Source organism: Vicugna pacos, chromosome 1, assembly GCF_048564905.1.
Source record: "Vicugna pacos chromosome 1, VicPac4, whole genome shotgun sequence".
In the NCBI taxonomy this organism is placed as follows: Eukaryota; Metazoa; Chordata; class Mammalia; order Artiodactyla; family Camelidae; genus Vicugna; species Vicugna pacos.
The window spans coordinates 116,523,612-116,545,482 of NC_132987.1; the positions used below are offsets into that span (position 1 = coordinate 116,523,612).

The 21,871-nt window shown below is 43.8% G+C and overlaps 1 protein-coding gene, 1 non-coding gene and 1 pseudogene across 10 annotated transcripts; 2 read left to right on the forward strand and 1 right to left on the reverse strand.

Annotated features, from left to right (window-relative positions):
- Positions 1-546: 546 nt before the first annotated feature.
- Positions 547-21,871, reverse strand: SETD4 (SET domain containing 4). Of its 9 annotated transcripts, none has more exons than XM_015239884.3 (11): positions 21,413-21,837; positions 19,887-20,054; positions 15,871-15,966; positions 12,962-12,999; positions 10,768-10,856; positions 8,796-9,225; positions 6,586-6,760; positions 5,082-5,163; positions 4,246-4,326; positions 1,605-1,728; positions 547-811 (listed from the first exon to the last, which is right to left on the reverse strand). In XM_015239884.3, the coding sequence occupies exons 2-11, from the start codon at positions 19,957-19,959 to the stop codon at positions 677-679; spliced, it is 1,323 nt and encodes a 440-aa protein (XP_015095370.2). In that variant the 5' UTR covers positions 19,960-20,054; positions 21,413-21,837; the 3' UTR covers positions 547-676. The 9 variants fall into 9 exon arrangements, 8 of the variants coding, with proteins under 8 accessions (XP_015095370.2, XP_072825006.1, XP_031543976.2 ...); XM_072968905.1 differs by lacking the exon at positions 21,413-21,837 and adding an exon at positions 21,009-21,347; XM_031688116.2 differs by lacking the exon at positions 21,413-21,837 and adding an exon at positions 20,934-21,013.
- Positions 2,546-2,664, forward strand: LOC116279106 (5S ribosomal RNA; annotated as a pseudogene).
- On the forward strand, positions 19,312-19,386 carry TRNAT-UGU (transfer RNA threonine (anticodon UGU)). The gene has a single exon. It is a non-coding gene; the product is annotated as a tRNA-Thr (tRNA).

The following is a 21,871-nucleotide window of genomic DNA, read 5'->3' on the forward strand; positions in this document are numbered from 1 at the left end:
GAGGGGCAGCACCACTGGGGCCTCTGCCTGATGCAGGTGCTGGCTCCTCAGCCCTTCCGCTGGGGCAGAGCACGAGGGATCCCCTTTCCAGCCCCACAATCTCATTTTCAGATGGAAAATCAAGGATGAAAACTTCAAAGTGAGCCGCTCTAGCTCAGAGCAGCTGGGGGTGGAGCCCGGCTGGGACCCAGGACTTCGGTGCGCCCCTCCCAAAGCCACCCACCGCCACAGGCCCCAACCCCTAAACCTGTGGCCTCAGAGCATAAAACAGCACGACTTCTTGCCCTTTTACAGCTGCTGAGTCAGATGAGAAGCAGGACACCCAGCAGAAGACCACACACAGAGCCCCAGCCGACTCCTGGCCCCTCACAGCCTCCTCTCCTGTTACAGCTGGTACTTTCCTCAGACTGCTTCCTCCAGGGCTGTTTACTCTGAGAGCATCTGAAATGCCGTCAGGACAGCACACCCAACCTCACCTGCAGGTACTCTCCAATGTCCCAAGCAGCCAGCACGCCACCCCGCAAACAAAGAAAAAGCAGAATAGGATTAAGTATATAATTGTTTAATAAAAACTCTTCATTGACTGTAAATAATTCTATATAAAATAAACTTTAGTTTAAAAATGTTTAAGAAGTCACACCCAGCACAGGAGGTGATCAGATGCAATTGGGTGAGGTTACGTAAAAGCTGTTTGCAAACTGGTTAGGATCTCAGCAGAGGCCTGGAGAATCTTCAGCTCTTCTGTCCACAGCGTTTCTACCAAAGTTAATTGGTTTATCAAAGCCGATTCTTCATTTTTCATATGAGAAACCTGGAAGTTATTATTTTTATTTTTTTAGTGTAGTAAAATAAACATGAAATTTAACATTCTGACCATTTTTAAATGGACAACCCAGTGGCATTAAGGACATTCACAACGTTATGTAACCATCACCAGTATCCCATCCCCAGAACTTTTTCACCATGCCAAACAGAAACTCCGCACCCACTGAACATAGCTCCCCACTTCCTCTTCCCCAAGCCCCTGGTAACCTCTCTTCTACTTTCAGCCCCTATAAATCTGCCTATTCCAGGTATCTCATATAAGCAGAATCATACAAAATTTGTCTTTTAGTGCTCTGGTTTATTTCACTTAGTACAATATCTGCAAAGTTCATTAAAATTAGTTTTTAATCCCAGTAATGTTTTCATTCAAATAAGCTGATTCTTCATTTAATTAACAAATCACTAAATGAAAAGGAAAGAGTACCTTAAAAATCTACTACCAAGAATTCATGCAATAACTTTACCTATTAAAAGGTATAGATACATGTTAACAGTCAAAAAACACAGAGATTCAAATATATGTATGTATATGCATGACTGGGACATTGTGCTGTATACCAGAAACCAACACATTGTAACTGACGGTACTTCAATTAAAAATTTTTTTTTCATTTTTAAAAAATTAAAATGAAAAAAACACAGAGATTATGTCAGCATCCATTTATTAAGGCATTAACAGCACCCTAATAAGGTGGACTATCCTTATCCAACAAGCACAAAACAACTTCTTAATCAAAACCCCTCTTTAAGAAGAGAATGGCAATATTCCAGAAGCATACCTTTTGGAGCACAGCATTAGTCTCCTCTATGAAATAATGGCATATTTTCTGGGCTATGTCCAAACTTGTCTTCTCATTTGTATCTGAAATTATTTCCCCAAGAAGTACTTTTTTCCAGCATGTACTAGAATCAAAATATTCAGTAAGATCATTTCAGCAGGTTCTCAAAAAATAAAGAAGGCGTTTCTACTTCAACACAATGCACATTCTCTTCTCCTATTTTTTCAGAAACATAATAATTCATTCCATCAGCACATTTCCTCAAAGCTCCCACCACATGTGGTTCCTGTGTTGAAGCAGACAAGGTATTTAAGAAAGAAGAGGGAACCCTGAGGATAAGAAGAGAAGGGCCTGGTGCTTCTGGCAGGGACTGAGTGACAGCATCACAATCCTGTGTCTGGCACGTAAGTCAGCAGAGTCACGTGCCCCGGCCACGGGACTAGAACAGGGGACAGACAAGGGGGTGAGTCCAAAGCTAAAGGACTAAAAAGACCAAGGAGCAAAGGCAGCAGTATTCCTTTACTGCAAGCGAGTCCTTCCCAAAAAATGGCAAACTGAACAGGACATGTTCCACAAAGTAAAATGCTCTGCACATGGAAGGAGGGATCTACAGTGAAGCCTTTCTCTCCATACAGGTCATTCCAATTTTATACTAAAAAAGTCTGTAGGAAATGAGGTTCAGTGGGCTGGGAGGACCAATTCTCTGCAGGCAGGAGAGGGCAGGCATTTTGGGGTAGGCAAGAGGGAGCCACAGCGCAATGCCGAGTCAGAAGGCAGCCGAGCCAAATCTACAGTCTGGGGAGAAGCACCAACCAGGGAGGCGGGCAGGGAGGAGGCACAGAGTCTGGATGCAGAGAATCTGGACACAGAAGTGGTTGAGGAGGGAAAGGCCAGGGGTCGGCCGCACCATCCGAGTAGAGGTCACAGGGAAATTCAGAACAGTCTACGGCCAAACTACCCTGAATTTACCCAGTCTCATCTGATCTCAGAAGCAAAGCAGGGTATGGCCTGGTGAGTACTCAGATGGGAGACCACCTAGGAACACCAGGTGCTATAGGCTTTAAAAAAAAAAAAAAGAAAGAAAGAAAGAAAAGAAATTCAGAACATCAGACAAGCCACATAGGAAGTCAAGTCTTAGAAGTCTTTAGTCTTAGAGATGATGGTGGCAACCCCAGAACAGAGGGGTTTTCAGGAAAAGAAGTAAGGAAAGACATTAGTCTGTGCCGGGCACAGTGTTCTACGTGCAACCACTGTCTGTTTTAATCTTCACAACTGCCTAACAAAGAAAGCACTGTTATACCCATGGTAGACACAAAGAAACTGAGAATCCACAACAGTGAAGAACTCACCCTAAGTGACAAAGCTAATGAGAGGCAGAAACAGCGTCACACACCCATCAGGCAGAATCCCAAACACATGCTTTCCCTGCCACACCACTCCAGACAGTCAGGAACAACTCAATGGGAAGAAAAGAGGCCTCGGGGGGACCTCTGGCAAACATCCAGCAGTTTTAATTTGAGGTTTGTCTGAAAAGGATTCATACCTTTTCCCCAGAAGGATATAAAGAAGCTGACGTGGCTACACATGAGATAAAATAAAACGTAAGATGAACGGAGAGAGAAAAGAAGGTAAAGGGAAGATGAGAGCAGGAAAGATGAGGTACAGCCAGCAATGAGTCAGTGACAAACTGCATGCCTTAAAATGCTGCACACTTGGATGGACCACAGATCTGCCTCTGAGTTTTCTAGCGAGCAATAATCTGATCTGAAATGTATCAGATACAGAAACCATAGTGTCTGTTACACAAAAACACACCGCCTGCTGAGAAGAGACACAACTATTTTTCGTGTTGAGACCAGGCAGTAGTTTTTCTCCCTGAGTCCCTGCAAAAAAAAGGAAGCAAGCAATGTCATCAACAGTAACATCACGGGCAGGACTGAATGGGCACCAACTACTTCTAGGCATTATCACATCTAATCTCCCCAACAGCTGGAGGATGGGGCTCGCCATCTTCAAGAAGTCCTCCCTGAGTTTTCACTAAGTCGTAGGCATTACTCCCCGACTCCCTGACCAGAACCCAGGCTGCAGGAGCTCCAGGGCTGGGCAGTGCTCAGCTCTATGTGCTGATGGTCCTTCCCACGCTGAGGGGAGGACCGACAGCCTCTCGGGAATGCTAAGGAGCCTGACCGGGATGCACATCTCCACCAGGGGCTCTTCCACCTGCCAGCCCCATGGAAACATCCAGGCCTCTCCCTGAGCAGGGGTCTAGGTGGTGTCTGTGGTCAGGAGCTCTGTTTGTTCCCAGGAAAAACCCACCTACTCAAGAGACTCTCCTCTGCACACGGCCAATGCCCATACCTGCCAAAGTGTTTACCCTGAATAACGAGCTGCAGGTCACCAGGGGGAAATATCTGAGTACAGACCAGTTCTCAGGACCATGTACTCTGATTTTGACTAAAACCAGAATTCCAAAAACAGTGGAAACAGACGTGACACACCAGATGGGCAAGTTACATCAAGAATAAGCAACCCCAGTATTCAATGGCATTCCTTTCTTCTCTGAAGTTGGGCATTTGAATGTAAGCCCAAAAAAGCCAAAGTTATGTCCAAATAGTTCATGACCAACACACACGGAACTTACAATTCTTCAGCTTCCAGACATAACAGCTTAAGAGCTGTGAGTAACCGCCAAGACGGTCCATCCCAGCCAAACGTCAAATTTCTAAAGTAGAAAAACAAATCTGTCACTTGGTACTTCTTTAGACCATGGCAAATGGCTAAAAAGCCAAACATTTTTTAAAAAGGCCACTAAACATTACCACCATCTTAGTCACAAAGACAAAAGAGAAAAATAAGTCTGCAAATACTCAAGAATAAAGCCTGAGTAATAAAAGGTTCTTTGTGTTAAGAAAAAAAGGAAAACGCTATTTTTATTGGGTAAGAAGCTGAACTTGGATAAGGAGACCAGGCTGAGATGAATGATGAAGAATCTAGATTATCCTGAGGCTCAAACGGTGGCCACCACGCTAGCTGGCTCTCACACCCCTGCTGTGTTGTTTAGATAATTTTATCTCTAGAAGAAAATTTGAAAGGAAGGGTCTCAGATCCCATTTATTCCATATGGCGCAGAATCGCCCAGGCGCCCCCACCCCAAGAGTCCGTTGCTGGGTGACCAACAGCCAACCTGAGCTGCAGTAGCCCAATGCCACACACATCCATCAATCCAGACGGGGCTCTGCTGGAACCATAATTTAATATTTCAAGCGTGTATCTTACGTCCCCAAAAAAGTGTCCTGACAGGCATCTCACACTCCTCGTGTGCCCCATAACAACCATCACAATGGACTGCACGTAGTAATTCCTCAATAAATAGCTACCTGTCCCCTGATATGGGTCAGGAGGTAGCTCACATCTATGTAAGGAAACCCTAACCCTCCATTTTTTTCATCAAAATTCCTTAGAGCGAGAAGCACTTACTCTATAAAGTCATGATCCTTTAAAATGGAAATCTTTTTGTTCATCTGCTTATCTGTCGATGGAAGATATTTAACAAGGGTATCTACATAAAAAAAAAAAATCAGCCTGAGATTTGGGGTATAATTCAGACCGTTCCTTCTCAGCTCACCTTCTTGCCGGTCAGCAATCAAGGCACGTGTAAACAATTTTACCTAATTCACACCCGAAAAAAAGAAATCTATTCTTCAAGTCCAACTCAATGAGAGCATCATTCAGCCCTTGAAAAGCCACAATTCCAAGCAGGGGACGAGACATCCACTGCCTCAGCTCCCGCTCCCACTAAGCAAACCAACTGGCAGAATCAGGGAGTGAAGACACCAGCAGGACGGCTGGGAAGTCACGGCCACTGTGCAAAGTACAGGCCCTGTGCAAACAGGAGATGTTTCCAAGATCAAGTTTTTAAAAGTCAGACTTCAAAATTCTCTGAGTATTAGTAATTGTAATCATAAGCAACTGAAAATGGATATGTAAAAATTAACAAAGTTCTTTGGGATAGTAGGGTAAGGAGGGATTTCCTGTTTTAAATTTCTTCTTGTATTTATTTTTTAAATGCAAAAAATAACAAAAGTGTAAGTTTTGTTCAAATTATTTAATAAATCAGCATTTCATGGTCAATACGAAAGTTATTCCAATAACACGAGGCTAATCTCAAAGCTCTCTTTCTAAGGGGCCAGCAAGACCCAGTTTTCACTTTTCTATTTCATTTTGAGAAACAACATTATTTCTCTGCCTATAGGATAGAGCAGTAACTCCTTGACCAAGTTTCTATTTCCACTAGAACTCATATTAAAACTATTATACAGTAAATAAATCTCTAACCATTTCTTCAATGCCTAGAAAACTGTTTCTCTGCTGCTTCAAAAGAAAGGGGGAAGAAACCAGCCCTCTGGGTACTACTTTTAATACTGTATTTGGAGTTTTCATAGCATAAACTTGATAGGCAAGTCATTATTTTAGAAAGAGTAATACGAATGATGACGGTGGGTAACAAAAGATCCAGAACTGAACCCACACTTTATCACAGCATTAAAGCCAAACAAGAACTGGCTACCATCACACTTCTCCTGTGATCCGTGTGGTGCCTTACGCACAGTGGGTGCATAAGAAATATGTTTTACTTGCTGCTCTCTAATCCTATTCTGTCTGTAGTGACAGTGTCTCCGTACAAAAACTTCGGTTTCTTTCTGTTAATACTCTAATTCCCCTAGCAGTCCTCCTCTTCCATTCTGTGGTCTGCCCTGATGCATAATAATTTTCTCAGTTCTTATCCTCAATATCGAGCAAAGCTTTGTTGTTTTCACTTCCACACTGAAATTACATGGTCAATAAAAATTAGCTTTGCCTTACCTAGGAGAAAATACGATATGCATTTTAAGAGTTTGCCATTTTTATAAAAACTTAACCACAGATGGGGAAGAAAAACCGTAGCATCTTAGTGATAAAATGATACAAAGTTAATTCTAACCTTCTGAGACATAAACACAAGCATGAGGGTTACGGACAGGAACAAATCCATACTCCAGGAGCAGACGGTGGTTATCGTGAGGCCCATAGCAGATGAAGACCTCTTCATGTTTTCTACAGCTTGTAGCCGTTCTAATTTCATAACAGCGAGTTTCCTCATTAAACGCTGCTTTTACCTAGAAAGGAAAATTGTAGAAGAGTTTTTTAAAGCAAGGTAGAAAACTAAACAGATTGAGTGATGGTATAAATTTACGCCCGATGCAGCTTTCAAGCACTCGTGGGGAACTGATCTCCATGCAGAAAAAATGCCACATCTGCACATCAGCCTCTTTTATTGGCCTCGACTTCGCCCCATCAGTGAGAGCCCTGAGGGCTCTGAGGATGGCTGGACACGTGACACCTGACAACGGACAGATGAGTGACAGCAGTTGTAAGTCACACGTACAGCCCAGGGTAGAGGGGAGGACACAGCATGCCGTGCAGGGCCATAGGAGGGCTGCGCTCAAGAGAAGAGTGACCAGCAGGGGCCACAGGAAGCAGGCTTGAAGGAACAAGAGGTGACCCCTGGTTCCTGTGGGAAGATGTGATTTGTTTGTTTGAATAGTTTCGAGGGCTGGCAGGGAGGTGAAACCCATCAGATGGGAGGACCAGGTGGCATGCAGCCAGTCCAGCTGACAGGGCAACTAGCCAGGTGGGAAGCCTTGCCCGCTGGGAAATACCCAGTGAGAGCAAAGGAACTCACAGTCAGGGCTCTGGGGCCCTGCAAGGCCCAAAGATACCAAGGCCGCACGTGAAATTCCAGGTCCTACAACACACAGCCCTTGGGCAGCACAGTATTTGTGGATACCGTCACATGGATTTTGTGACAGTTTTGTTAGTTAAGAGACATAGAGGAAAAGACAAAGAAGACCTAACTGCTCCCACAACAAGGAGTAGGTGCAAGCATCAGGGCCTCCTTACTAAACAGCAAATCCCAGCGAGATAGAACTCCTTCCTTGCAGCACCAGATTAGGGCCACGGTTTGGAGTGTTATGTCAAAAGCCAGCCGGGCGCACCTTCCAACAGGGGTTGGCAATCTTTTCCCATAAAAGGCCAGAGAGTAAGTATTTTAGGCTTTGCAGGGGCCCTGGGACCACATGCCCACAGGCTACACTCGGCTGTGAAAGCACTGGTTTAGAAAAAATGCACTAACAGCTGGATAAAAATAAAGTCACACCCATGGGGACTGAGTCCCTGTGTCCAGCACCCTACGTACTGCACCCTCTGACTTTATTTCATCAACATCAACCACAGAAACACCCATCTAACCTCGGGCTCCTCTGCTTAATTTTGTTAGAGATGCAGCTTTCTACAAAAGTAACGAGCGGACAGGCAAGGAGATGGCCCTGGCCGAAGAAAGCACTAAGTAGGGCCTCCCCACGCTCTCCTCTCACAGGCACATGGTTAACCAGACGGCTTCGACCTTCACGTGGGTCGTGAAGAGGACAGTGTGAGTGCAGATCCCCGCCAGTGTGCCTCCCAGTGCACCCTGGACAGCTTACGGGTTAGCTGACAAATACAGACATCCACTGCCCCAAAGCCAGGCCTTGACCCCACTGTGTTGGGCAGATACAATCACCTCCTTAATGTGCCAGAGAGGAGGAGACCTCTGACTGACTCCCAAAGCAGGACTCCTTAATGATGTCCCACAAATATCCATCCGTTCAGAAAATGTTTAGCAAATGCCTGCTAGGTGTCAGGCCGTGGGGTTACAGAAAGGAAAGAGCAAGGTCCCCGTCCTTTAAGACTGCGGAGCGCCCGGCGGAAGGAGCGAGTCTGTCAGTGATCACAGCAAGGGTCAATCCTGACAGCGATGCCACCAACTGAGACAGGGAAAGGGACCAGAAAGCATGCAAGACTTTACTCCCACGTCTGGAAGGAGGAAGGGGGCCGCTGCACCATGGCCGGGGGTTGGGGGTCGGGTCGGGGGAGCTGCTGGTTCAGGCCATCCGGGGAATACAGCACCAGGCTCTGCGGGCGTGGAGAGCAGAGGGGGAAAACAGGGCAAAGGAACAAAGCCCTGGGGAGGAAGGACGGGAGCACACCTGACGGCGGAAGGTTGACCAGCGGCACCTTTCCCTGGGGTTTCGCTTACGATTCCACGTCACAGGTTCTACGCGTTAGAGTCCCTCCTACTGAAACAGAACACGGGTCCCCTTGTCAGCGGCTCACCTGGACGTGGGGGCTGTGGTTCAGCAGATCCAGGTAGGGGGCGAGTGCATAGGTGTCTGGCTCTGCAGAAAGGCAGGGCCTCGGCGGGCGCTTCATGTACACAGCCCTGGTGTTGACGGTGCACCAAGCCCACAGGAGGGCGCTGTGGCTAAAGATGCTCTCGACAGCCTGGGAAAACAGAGGCTGCAGGGAAGAGAAAAAGCCTCTGGAGGAGGTAAAGAACTCCCGCACGCGGGTTCTCTGCTCTCTGGCCTTTGCTTTCAGAGGTCTGGGAAGAAGATTCACCACTTCCGGCTCCAAACAAACAGGGCAGGTGTAGGCCTTCGGTAACACCTCCAGGTAAGGCTTCCAGGGTGACTGATTCCCAGCATGCTTTTCTGAAACTAGAAAGGTGCACAGAGCCAGCAGGGGAGACGGAGGAGGCTGCCACCTTTTCAAATGAAAAGCCAGAGATTAAAGGAATTACTTTCATTCAAAATACAGAGTAAGCAAAAGATACAGACATCTAGTGCCTAGTTCTGCCCCCAGAGGGACTGTGGCCAAGCTGGCAGTACACTCCAAGTTTACTTACTGCACCCAAGAGAGGGCCTTCCTTCCTCGAGGCCTTCCTCCCTGGACCGCACCCCAGTACAAATGCTGTGAACAAGTCACAGTGATACAGGAACGGCTTCAACTAACCCAAGTTCCAGCTTTGTTGGCAAGAGATTCTTTTTTGAAAAACCTCTTTGCTTCCAACTTGGTTCTTCAGTTTTAAAGCTCTTGCTGAAGTCCACGTTTCTCTTGGTTAAGGGTACAAAACTTGGAGGGCGGGGGGCAATTGGTGGAAAGAACCGAGAAGTGCCCCCTCCAACATAGTAACCACTGGGTACATATGACTATTTCAATTTTAATTTTTTTTAATTAAATACTACTGAAAATTCAATTCCTCAGTCAAACAAGCCACATTTCAAGTGCTCATCAGCTACATGTGTCTGGCTAGTGGCTACCACACTGAACGCTACAAAGTGAAACGTTTCAATCACTGCACAAAGTTCTATTGTACGATACTAACCTAGGCAGACAACTGAATATGCTCATTATATACCTGTTACAGTTCTAAAGCTCTTGTCTTAAATTTATCCATCCTATTGCAAATTATACACTGCAGTATTTTTATTTGTTACCAATAAAAAGATCTCATGTTGCATGAATGTATTCAGAAAGGTTTTCATTAATCCTTCAAAGTTCAGATTCCATGCATTCTATCCAAAATTTCAGAAGGATACAGAAAATGTTAATACTATGAGCATCCTTGCCTTTACTCAGGCCAATGAAAATACATCAGCCCTCTTACCAAAGTAAGCCGGGGGAAAAGGGTCCAGAACTTACTCTGGATTGAGAATACAATCTTTCAACCCTTCTAATTTAGAAACCCCTTATGCTGAGAATCTCACTCGCTCTGTTCTCAGAAGTCCCCCAAAACGGAGGAGCACTGTAAAAGGAGCCAGAAAATAGCTCTCAGCTCCCGCATTGACCTCCTCTCTTCTATGCCAAATAAAGCCAACTCTTTGATACTGTCAACAGCTCTTCGTAGCTAAAAGAAATTTCAAGTAAGTACAATAAGGGTAAAAATTAAAAAGGGTAAATAACATTTGTCAGAACCTACTCTGACGGAGGACAGTACCATGAGTCAAGGCACTCAGTCATCGTTTACGTCTATTATCCCACTTAATCCTCATTTTCTAGTAAGGTTAGATCAGGATTCAAACTCACGTCCCAAGCAGCCTACTAAAAACCTTAAAAATGCAGTTTACAGTGAATTAAGAACCAACTTCACAGAACAGAGTAAACCTTTCAAATCACTTCAGATATTGATCAGCTATACACAGGGACTGTGTTCTAACGAACCATGTCTTAGATGATATATTTGCCTATGACAGAGACTTCAAAGGAGAAGCACTTGTCCCAGATGAGCAGGTGTGCAGTCACTTACTTAGCGATGTACGCCCCTAAGTAGCTTCTAATCACGGTGTCTGTGGTCAGCAGGCAACTCTCAGGCAACGAGATAATCATCTGTCCCGCCTTACCAAAAAGAAAGTAAAGTTTAGAACACCCGTACTTAGGGAAGGACCTGTATGAGTCTGTTAAAGGCCCTGATTCCACAATCATCTACCAAGAACGCAGGAGAGCCCAACCACAGACCACCAGAGACTGGCTCCCCAGCCTCTCAGTCAACAGATGCAGGCAAGGCCGCTACCATGTCAGGTACCACCCCAACAAGACACCCATCACCAGTCAACCTTTCACCAGAAAGGAACATGGAAAGACTCTGACAACTCAAATCATATTGCTCCTTCATGATCTTAGGCCAGGAAATAGTATGACCTACAGGCGACAGAAACTACTCAAAAAAATTCTTCCAGGGAAATCCACGTGTCCGGGGATTGTGCCCAGCAATGACCTGCCCCCCATACAACCTGCGCCAACTAGCTGAAGACAGGGCAGCCCACCCAGCACCAGGGTCTCATTTTACCACCTGCAAAAGCATAATTTTCAGTTTCTCCCACTGAGACAGAAACAGAAAGAAAAATTAAGATGTCAAGGAATAGACATCAGAAACAAATCAAGCACTCAGAAGCCAAACATAAGGGATCCTGCTTTTTATCATAATTGACATCTAATTTCGTTAAAAATCTCAGCCAAAAATCCTCTGGGTTCAATCTCTGGTCTCCTCATTTGCAAACAAGGACTGAGCTGGGATGACCACTACATCCCTTCCTGCTCCGGCATCCCATGACTTTCCGATCCAAAGAACAGCCATTTCATAAAATGTCCTATATCTTGACTGGGGTAAATTTCTTCATCGTCAAAACTCATCAAACTGGACACAATATCTGTGCATTTCACGATGTGTAAAGTATGTCTGAATCTTCAAAAAGTCTTAACAAAAAAGCCACATTTGAAAGTACTGGTAAAGCAACTGCTAATTATCATTTCATGATCCAAATGAAAACCACCCGCAGTCACTGCTCTATTCACGAGAGGTATATTTCTCCTCCCCAAATTCTGCTACAGAATAAAGTCATATACCTCCCCTCAAAAACCAAAATATTGCACAAAGTGAAGTACTTAATACTACTGAACTGTATACTTAAAAATGGTTAAGGTAATAAATTCCATGTTATGTATCTTTTACAATTTAAAATGTTTAATAAAAAAAATTAAAATAGCATAACCGAATTACCACACTGAAAGCTACCACTCTTTAGGCTAAACATACGTACATAGCTGGATTTTATATAAATTAAAGAATTAAAAATAATTAATTTTTTGAATAATAAATTAAAATAATTAAAAATAAATTAAGGATCTAATTCCTAGCTCTAAAAAAATTGTACATCAGGTGTCCTTTAAATAGCACAGAGGAACTAAAAGAGACCTTGAGGAGCGTCTGCATCATCGACCTCCTCACTTACCAGGTGAGGAAAAAAGCCCTGGGGCTTAAGAGCCTTGCTCGGCAGAAGGCAATCCCAGGAAAGGCTCGGGGGCCCCCTCCCGCTGCTTGCTGGGTGGCTGGGCTCCACTTACTATATGATGCTCAGACGTGAGCAGCTCCCCCTCCACCCCACCCCACCCCATGCACATTTAAAATATGATCAGATTTACAAAACTTCTTGTGCCAGACTGCTGACTGCCTACCCCAACGGGCCCTCTCTCCTCCTCCACCCTAATGCGACCCCATCTGAAGGGCATGGTGCTTCCGCAGCCAGCTGGGGCTGTGCACCTGGTTGCCGGTAGATGAGACAGAGCTGGAATTTCCTGGATGAGAGGAAGCCTGCCCTTCCTCGCCCCCTTGCTCTGTCCTGCTGCTCAAGCTCCGGGAGCTCCAGCCTGGACTTGAGGGTGCAGGGCTCCCTCTAAGGACATGCACAGAGATGGGCGGAGTCCCTGAGACCCCCCACACCAGCCAGGTCTGCCTATCCAGGCTTGTTTACACCACAGGAAAGTAAACTTACGCTCTGTTACTCTGGATTTGTCTCTTATAATGCAGCAAGATTTAATTCTAACTGACAGAACTATACTCAAAAGAAAATCCTGTATGTCTAAAATATTTTTACTTCATGTGATCTGAACCACAAAAATAAAGCAGCAAAATCTACTTTGGGTTTGAAGAAAGAAACTCTCACCTGTAGGGATGTTTTGCTCATCAGGCCTCTTCCTGTACCTAGGAACGCAAAGAAAAAGGGTAAATCTTATCTATCTTAAGATCTTAAAGACACTGTTTTGAATAAAAAGATCTGGATGAACTTCAAAATTACACTAAGCCAAAGCTGGGAGTCTCGAATCCTTTGACTCCCAGGGGAAACAGAGGATTAAGAGGTTGTTCTGGGAAACGTCCCGACCTCCTTTCCGGTTTATAATCTTTGAAAGGCAAAGTCAGCTTCAGTGTTGGCATCTAAAGATTGTCAACTTTATACAGATCTGCTGCTGGGTCTCTTACAGGAAACTTTAAGCTGGACCCTCCCCCGGGGGGCCCACCTACCCCACCAGCTGGGGTTGAGGCTTCCTCCTCATGCCCACCCAACCTCAGAGGCTGGACCCTCAGGCCACTTTTACCCACTACCAGCCCCAGCTTTCCCCAGTAGTGATCTCCAGTCTTTGACTGACTGCCCAGTAAAGCCCACTCAGGTCCCACAAAACCTGCTGGCCACACCCACCCCTCCCAACCAGGCAGCCCATTAGCCACGCTCTCTTCGAAAGGATGAGCTCAACAGGGTAGGTCCAGGGCCAGCTGCTCCCTGCAAGCCAGGGCCTTGGCCAGAGCAGTTACAACAGAACCTTCACCAGCTGTACTGTCAACGCCACCGACATGCAGAAGTTCACCCCTCCCACGCCCAAGGCTGCCCTCCTACTGCACCATCGGATAAGGTTTTCTGGCAGGCAGAGGTCCAGTATGACCTACATTACAGGGAGTCTCTACTCCTCAAATTCATAGTTCTTGACTTTCTTCTCTCAGCTGGGAGGGAATACAATTCTGCAAAGATCAGTGCCTGCGGGACCAATGGGAGCTCCTGGTTCTTGGAGAGAGTGCCCGCCTCAAGTCCTGAATCAGGTGTCTGGCAAGTTTGATTTGATGAGTCATCTCCCCACCTAGAAGCATATGGTCTGCTCAAACACAAGGTTTTGGTTTTAAGAACTTATTTCATTTCTTCTCTGTGTCCCATGATGGAGTTAATCAGCCCAGTAGGCCAGAACCCTTTCTGAAACCAATTACTAAAGGGAGGGTTTTTCTCTGCGGGGTCATCCTTTAAAAAATTCATGTGCTAATTTAATCGGAAATTTCTCTCCGAACATAAATGAGAAGAACTTAGTATATGGAATAAATCTGGGAGATGTGTTACCTATATGTCTATAATATAATGCTCAACAGACAGAAAACAGATCACAGTAATCTGCACCTGCTAAGACAAGGTGGGAAGAGGCCATTAGGATCTTACAAAAGTAAAGCTTATTACAGACTTCTCACTGCCTTATGATTCTGCTATCTGGGAGGATTTGGCCAGTGCTTTTGGCCAGTGTTAAATGGAACTACTTGGCCAGTTCCCAAAGCATAAATCAGGTCAGAGTCTAAAGACTGAATCCTGCCTGCAACTTAGGAGCCTTGCCCTGCCCTCCACAAACTAAGATTAATTCCCTAGAATCCTGTACACTGTGTCAGACTCCCATAAACATTGCCTCCAATCACACTTTGATTAAGAGCTAGAGATACAGGAAGCACTTAGGGAAGGTGTTGTGGACTAAATGTTTGTTTCCCCCAAATTCAAATGTTGATTTCTTAACCCCCAATGCAATGGCATTAGAAGGTGGGCTTACGGTAAGTGACTTGGTCATAGGGTACAGCCCTCATGAATGGGACTTAGTGCCTATACGAGAAGAGAGAGGAGAGCCTGCTCCATCTCCCAGCTCTCCACCACGTGACGACACAAGAAGATGGCAATTTACAAAGCAGGAATCGGTCCTCACCAGACGTTGAATCTGCCCAGACCGTGATCTTGGACTTCCCAGCCTCCAGAACTGTGAGTGAGAAATTGTTTAAGCCACCAGCCTATGGCAATTTGTCACAGCAGCTCAAGTTAAGACAGGAGGCTCCTTGCCCCCAGAACTGTAAGCACTGGGTTCTAATCACTGCCGAACCGCTTTGCTTTAGCTCCTCTGTGACCACGAATCTGGAGACGGGCCCAGAGAAAGCTGTTTCCACTTTTAAAACTGGTAACTTTTCACTGCTCCCAATTATAGACAGATTACTTACTTTCAGGCATTCCATTTAAACCACATGCCAATTCCTGCTTGATGATTTAAGATCTACCCTTCTTAAGGCAAAGTGACATTCACCCAAAGAGTAGGCAGGCCTTAGGCACAGCGAGTCCTCTCCTGACACAATTTCCCCTTGATCATCTCATTAAAAACTCCATCCAGCAGATACTGAGCACTATATATAAAACAGATGAACAACAAATTTCTACTGGAGAGCACAGGGAACTATATTCACTACTTTGTAGCAACCGATAACGAAAAAGAACACGAAAAGGAGTATATGTATGTACATGTATGACTGAACTATTATGCTGCACACCAGAAACTGACATAGTATTAACTGTCTATACTTCAAGGAGAAAAAAAAAAAAGAAAGAGCTCCATGGTTTTTACTGACTGTTTCTAGACACACAGAAACAGAAAGTTAAACACTCTGTCAGAGGCTGACAAATACAGTTCACCATCATAAAGTACTATCATAAAATCATAGCTCTGTGTGGTATCCTCATCCCCGCCTTCGTCTTATTTGTCTACTCTCATTTCTCTTTTTTTAACTTTTAATTTCATTTCACCATTTTGGAATTTCTCTCCACAAGCCTCGTTAACTCATTTTTAGAAAAAGGTAACGATTAAATAAATATTACAGCTACGAGGCAAGAAGCCTAACACGCAACAGAAGATGTGCTCCCAGACAGAACACAGCCCACGTGCAAGAATCACCCCCACTCTCCCATCACCTGTGCCCACGTCTCTCACGTGCGAGCTGAATGCCAGACCTCACCTGGAAAACGAGCAGGTATTAAATTTGCATCTTCAAACTTCCTATCTTTCAGCCACTTCTTAAGCTCTATAAATTCAGGCTTGTAGCTCTCATTCACTAATCAAGAGCGGAAAGAAAAACTGATGATTAAAATCACTATATAATTAGCATTTCACCATATAAAATCACTATATAATTCCTTTTCACCATTTAAAAAGTAAATCTCTGAGGAATGTCTCAGTCATATAATAAATGGGAATAAATTTTAAAACATGCACAAATAATGTAAAGTAAAATAGAAAAACCATATGATCACCTCAAAGATGCGGGAAAAGTGTTTAATAAAAGCTAACGTTTATTCCTGATAAATACTCGCAGCAAACAAGGATAAAAGGGAACTTCCTCAATCTGATAAAAAATTTCTAACAAAAACCTACAGATGACGTACTCAGTGGTGAAAAACTAAGTGCCTTCCCTCCAAAATCAGGAACAAGACAAGGATTTCTGTTCTCCCCACTTCTGTTCTACACTGCACTAGTGGTTCTAGCCAGTGCGATAAGGAAAGAAAAATAAATAAAAGGCATCTATTATGGGTTGAATTGTGCATCCTAAGATTCATATGATGAAGTCCTAACCCTCAGTACCTCAGAATATGACCTTATTTAGAGACAGGGTCTTTACAGAGGTAATCAAGTTACAATGAGGTCATCAGAGGGGACCCTGATGCAATATGATTGGTGTCATCATAAAAAGGGAAAATTTAGGCATGGGCATAAACAGAAGGAAGATGACAAAGGAACAAAGGGAGAAGAAGCCAAAAAGGAGGCTCAGAACAGACCCCTCTCTCACAGCTCTCAGAAGGAACCAATCCTGCTGACAAATGCTTCATACATAAACCCTGAGGGCATTTCAATAATTTTCAATAAATGAAATAAGCTGTTCACAAAAAGACAAATGCTGTATCATTCCACTTATATGAGGTATCTAGAATAGTCAGGTTCATGGGACGAAAAGTAGAATGATAGCTCAGTGGGTATGAGGGGTAATTATTTAATGGGTATAGAGTTCCTCAAGAATTCTGAAGACTGGCTGCACAACAATGTAAATGTACTTAACATTACTGAACTACACTTTAAAATTCTTAAAATGATAAATTTTATGTTACGTGTACCTTAATACAATTAAAAATAAAAAATTTTTAAAGCTCTCAAATCAATAACCTGAACAAATGGAGAGATACATCTTGTGTACGGGTTGGAAGATTCAGTATTGCTAAGAAGTTAAATCTCCCCCAAACTAATCTATAGATTCAATATAATCCTAAAGGAAATTGAAGCAGGCATTTTTGTAGAAATTGACAAGATGATTCAAATATTCACATGGAAATGCAAAGGACCTAGAATAGCCAAAATCACTTTGAAAAACTGAGTTCAAAACTTATTACTATAAAGCTACAATAACTAAGATTGTGTGATACTGTCACCAAGACGAAGAAGTCAATGGAACAGAAATGGAACAGAAAAGGCAATCAGTGGAGAAAGGATAGTTTTTTCAAGAAATATTGCTTGAAACAGTTGGATCTCCAGAAGAAAAAGAAATGAACTTTATCATATCTTATACCATTTACAAAAAACAATATAAACTGAATCACAGACTTAAAACACTAAAAATAGAGTTACCCTATGATCCCGCAATCCCAGTCCTGGGCATATATCCAGAGAAGACTCTAATTCAAAAGGATACATGCAGGGGGAGGGTATAGGTCAAGTGGTAGAGTGCTTGCTTAGCATGCACGAGGTCCTGGGGGTTCAATCCCCAGTAACTCCTCTAAAAATAAATAAACCTAATTACCTATCCCCCTACTGCCAAAATAAAATTAAATTAAAAAACAAAAGGATACATGCACCCCAATATTCACTATTAAAAATAGCCAAGACATGGAAGTAACCGAAATGTCCAGTGACAGATGACTGGATAAAGATATATCTATATAGAAACAGATTTATGGAATACTACTCAGCCATAGAAAGAATGAAATAATGCCATTTGCAGCAACATAGATGGACCTAGAGATTGTCATACCAAGTGAACTAAGAGAAAGACAAACATCATATATCACTTACATGTGGAAGCTAAAAAATGATACAAATGAACTTATTTGCAAAACAGAAATAGACTCACAGACGCAGAAAACAAACTTAGAGTTACCAAAGGGGAAAGGGAGTAGAGAGGTAAACCAGGAGTGTGGGAGTAGCAGATACAAAATACTACATATAACACAGATAAACAACAAGGTCCTACTGTTTAGCACAGGAAACTATATTCAATATCTTGTAATGGCCTATAATGAAAAAGAATATGAAAAAGTATATATATATATATATATATATATATATATATGTATAACTGAATCACTATGCTGTACACCTGAAACTAACACACTACTATTAATCAAGGATAGTTCAATTTAAACCATAATAATAATAATTACAAAAAATGCACACGATATGATTAAATAAAACTATAAAACACAGACAAACCAATAGTGATAGAAAGCAGATCAGTGATGGGCTGGGCATGGAGGGAGACAAGGTTCAAAAAGGGCAAGATGAAAGATCACAAAGGGAAACAAGGAAACTTCTTGGGGTGATGAATATGTTCATTATCTTGATTGGGGTAATGGCTCCCTGAGTGCATATATATGTCAAAATTTATCAAATTATACACTTTAAATATGTGATATTCATTCTATGTCAATTATACCTCAATAAAGCTGTTTTCTAAAAAATGCATGATCCAAAATACAAGGCTCCCAAAATATTTTTATCACAACATAGAGAGCATATTTTACAGTACAAGTATTTAATCAATGAGCATTTAATAAGCAACCACTACACACACAGCACTATGTTAATCACCGTGGAGAACATTCAACATATTCTCCATCCTCAATAAGTTAACACTTTAGTTGAGAAACAAGACTTCCACGAAAAACAACTGGAAAACCAGCAGGTCTTAAAGAATAAGACCCAATAAGCACGACAGAAGAGTGACAGCAGTGAGAAAAGGAAATGGCATGACCAAACATAAGATCTCAGCTCAGTGAGAGAGAAACTGAACAAGCAAGAAAGGAAAAAGGAAATGTGGGGGGCGTGCTCAGGAAGTGGTGAGTAGAGAACATACTTCCAACACGCAGAGTGGCAGGGTGGAGCCGGGTACAAAAGGAGCTGATGCCAGGCAGGAGCTGGGATAGCAGACAGCCGGGAGTAAGCATCTCTGGAGGCCCCTAAACCAGAAAGGCAAGGAGGCACCAGTCACTTATCAAAGTGAGACTGACAGCCCCAAATGGAACAACCAGCAGGGAAGAAAAACAAGGATGTGGTAAACCAGCAAAGAGCCAGCTGAAATCACCCCGGGTAGAACACAGGAGAAGTTAACTGAAGAAAGGCCAGGTGAGGGGTGGGAGCGGGTATCGCTCAGTGGTACAGCGTGTGCATTGTGTGCACAAGGCCCTGGGTTCAATCCCCAGTACCTCCATTAAGCGGAAATAAGTAAAGAAAGAAAGAAAGAAAGGCAGGTGAGAATTAGTAGGACCTGGGCTACAGAAAGCAAAGGATAGTCAAAGATTACCTCAGATGGTGCTGCCATGCTTGGGGTCAGCTAGAAGTGTTATTAACTTTTACCAAAAATAACAACTGCATTTATGTACTACTTTCTAGTTGGCCAAGCACTTTGACTAGTTTCAGACTAAGTAACACTGAACTTGAAACGATAAATTTATCTCCAAACATTGATATCCCATAGGTAGGCAGAGGTTAGGAGAGAGATCAGGACCGGAAACAGAAACCTGGGAGTCAGCCCCAGTGAAGACATAGTTGAAGCAAGATATCCATATTCCCACAATACAATGGCACTATTAAAAAGAGTATTCTTTAAGAAGTGTTCTCTTTCAACATTGCCCATGTGTCTTTGGGAAAAGCTATGTCTGTCTGTTAAAGCCAATCAACAAATGATTCCTTTTTTCACCACAACTGTACCTCTGCTAGATTCAGGGTTTCTCAAGAGTTTTCTTCTTCTGATCCGGCTTGTTCTGCCTCCTCTTTTCTTCATACTAAAACTGCAGTTTGTTTAATTGCCCAATCTAAAATAAAAAGCATTTTCTTTGCCTTCCTTTCCAGTTGTATGATAATCACTGTTCTCTGTACCTATAGGGATTTAAACATACAAACATGTATTAGTTGGTAAATCATCTCTCAGAAGCGTTTTCTGTACAAATTGTTTATATTGTGAGCTAAATCATGACCCCTTGTGCAGTAACTGAGTGCCCACTATCTTGGTCTCTCTAAAACAGTTTTATCTTGAGGTCCTACTAAATGCTGATTAATCACGGAAATCCTCGTAACTCATTTCTTAATTGTGTGCTTTGGTGACGTACACATCTCAATGCAAATCAACACTTACTGCATCAACCTAAATGTACTTTTAATATAAGTAGCCATGAAACCCCCATCTGCTATGAAAAAAGAAAATCCTCCCTCAGTGTGAAGTAAATTAAAGTTTGTTCTTAAAGTCAAGATCCTGAACTAAATTTAATTAAACAAGCAGTTTGCCAAAGATTAGGGAGAAAATGAGAGCCAAGGGAGCAGATAAAGCAGAGATAATTATAAAATCTAAAATGACTATTAGCTTCTACATGTGTCTTTCTTGGAAGCATAAAATTCACTAAATACACGGATATAATACACGTAATAAAGTATTATGAAGCCATTAACAGGAAATACGTGCTAAGAGGTAAAAATATCCAAGGGGTATTAAGCGAAAAGATAAAGTTGCAGAACAAAAATTCAATGATTCTTTACGAGTTTGCTTTTGAACACATAACGTATGTTTAGAAAACAAGAGGATTTAAGGAACATATTCAAAAATGTGCAAGGGGAAACGGCTTTTACCTTTACTTTGTATTCTCCTATTCTGTGACTTACGTATGTATGAGTACATAAGTGCCATAATATGAATACTATTTATGCGTATACATGTGCGTTTTAACCATACAGTTGTTTTGAAAAACTGTTACTAAAAACTACCAGACAGAAATGAGTAACAGGAACTCCAGGCCCTGCCACTATCCCACTCCAGCACCGGAAGGTTCAACGATCCACCCCAAGTTGGCTGCGCGCGGGTCCCGGGTCCGACAAGCCAGCCTTGCACGTGGAGCCAGGGTGGCAGCTCGGCTCGCCGCACTGACTGTCCTCGCTTCGCAGTCCTCAGACCCCGGAGACACCCGCTGCACCTCCCCGCGCCCCCGCCGCATTCCGGCCGCTAACGGAGAGGCCTCAGACGCCACAGGTTACAAACTCCCGGCCTGAGGCTCCTTCGCGTCCCCGGAGCGCCTCCACAGCGGCTTCTCCGGTCGACATCTGCCAAGTGAACGACTCCCATATGATGAAGGCCTTAATATAATGCGCAGCATCATGGCAGGACTGGTGGGACTATGCTATCCGAACTCGGTTCACCTTTTCACACCAAAAAATAAAACAGAAGGAGCACGAGCCGCTCCTGTTACCTGGGCAACGGGAGGCCCGCCCCGGAAGTCGCCGGGGCTCAGGGAGGCACAGCTCCAAAACGGCGGCGTCAGTAGGTGGGCCCAGGTCACGTGGAGACGCAAGCCAGCACGCTGGCTTTTCGCAAGTTAAAGAAGTGGACCCAAGCAGCAGAGGGACAGGCTGAGCTCCGTCAGGCCCGCCTCGAGTCCCTTCTGACCCACGTCCTCAGTCGCCAGGCGGAGCTGTCGCTCTGCAGCGGGCCTCTGCTCCACTCCCGCAACACCCACACACCCGCTTGCGCATGCGCACTGTTTTCCGAAGCCGCCAGAGCGAGCCGAGGTCTGGCTACCCCCAACCGCGGAGCTGAGGGTAAAAAAAAAAAAAAAAAAGTGGCCTATGTACCGCTAATCTGCGCTCTAAAACGTGGACCAGCGGAGTCTTTCCTTCCGTAGTTCCAGGCTAGGAACCGCCAAGTGCGC

What these genes read in the sequence shown, in the direction of transcription:
- SETD4 (XM_015239884.3), bottom strand. Translation starts at nt 19,959, where the DNA reads ATGAAGAAAAGAGGAGGCAGAACAAGCCGGATCAGAAGAAGAAAACTC. An exon ending in ACCACAGCCCCCACGTCCAG is followed by an intron (nt 6,761 to 8,795) that starts GTGAGCCGCTGA and finishes TTTCCTTTCTAG; the next exon opens with GTAAAAGCAGCGTTTAATGA. An exon ending in CTAATGCTGTGCTCCAAAAG is followed by an intron (nt 812 to 1,604) that starts GTATGCTTCTGG and finishes AATAACTTCCAG; the next exon opens with GTTTCTCATATGAAAAATGA.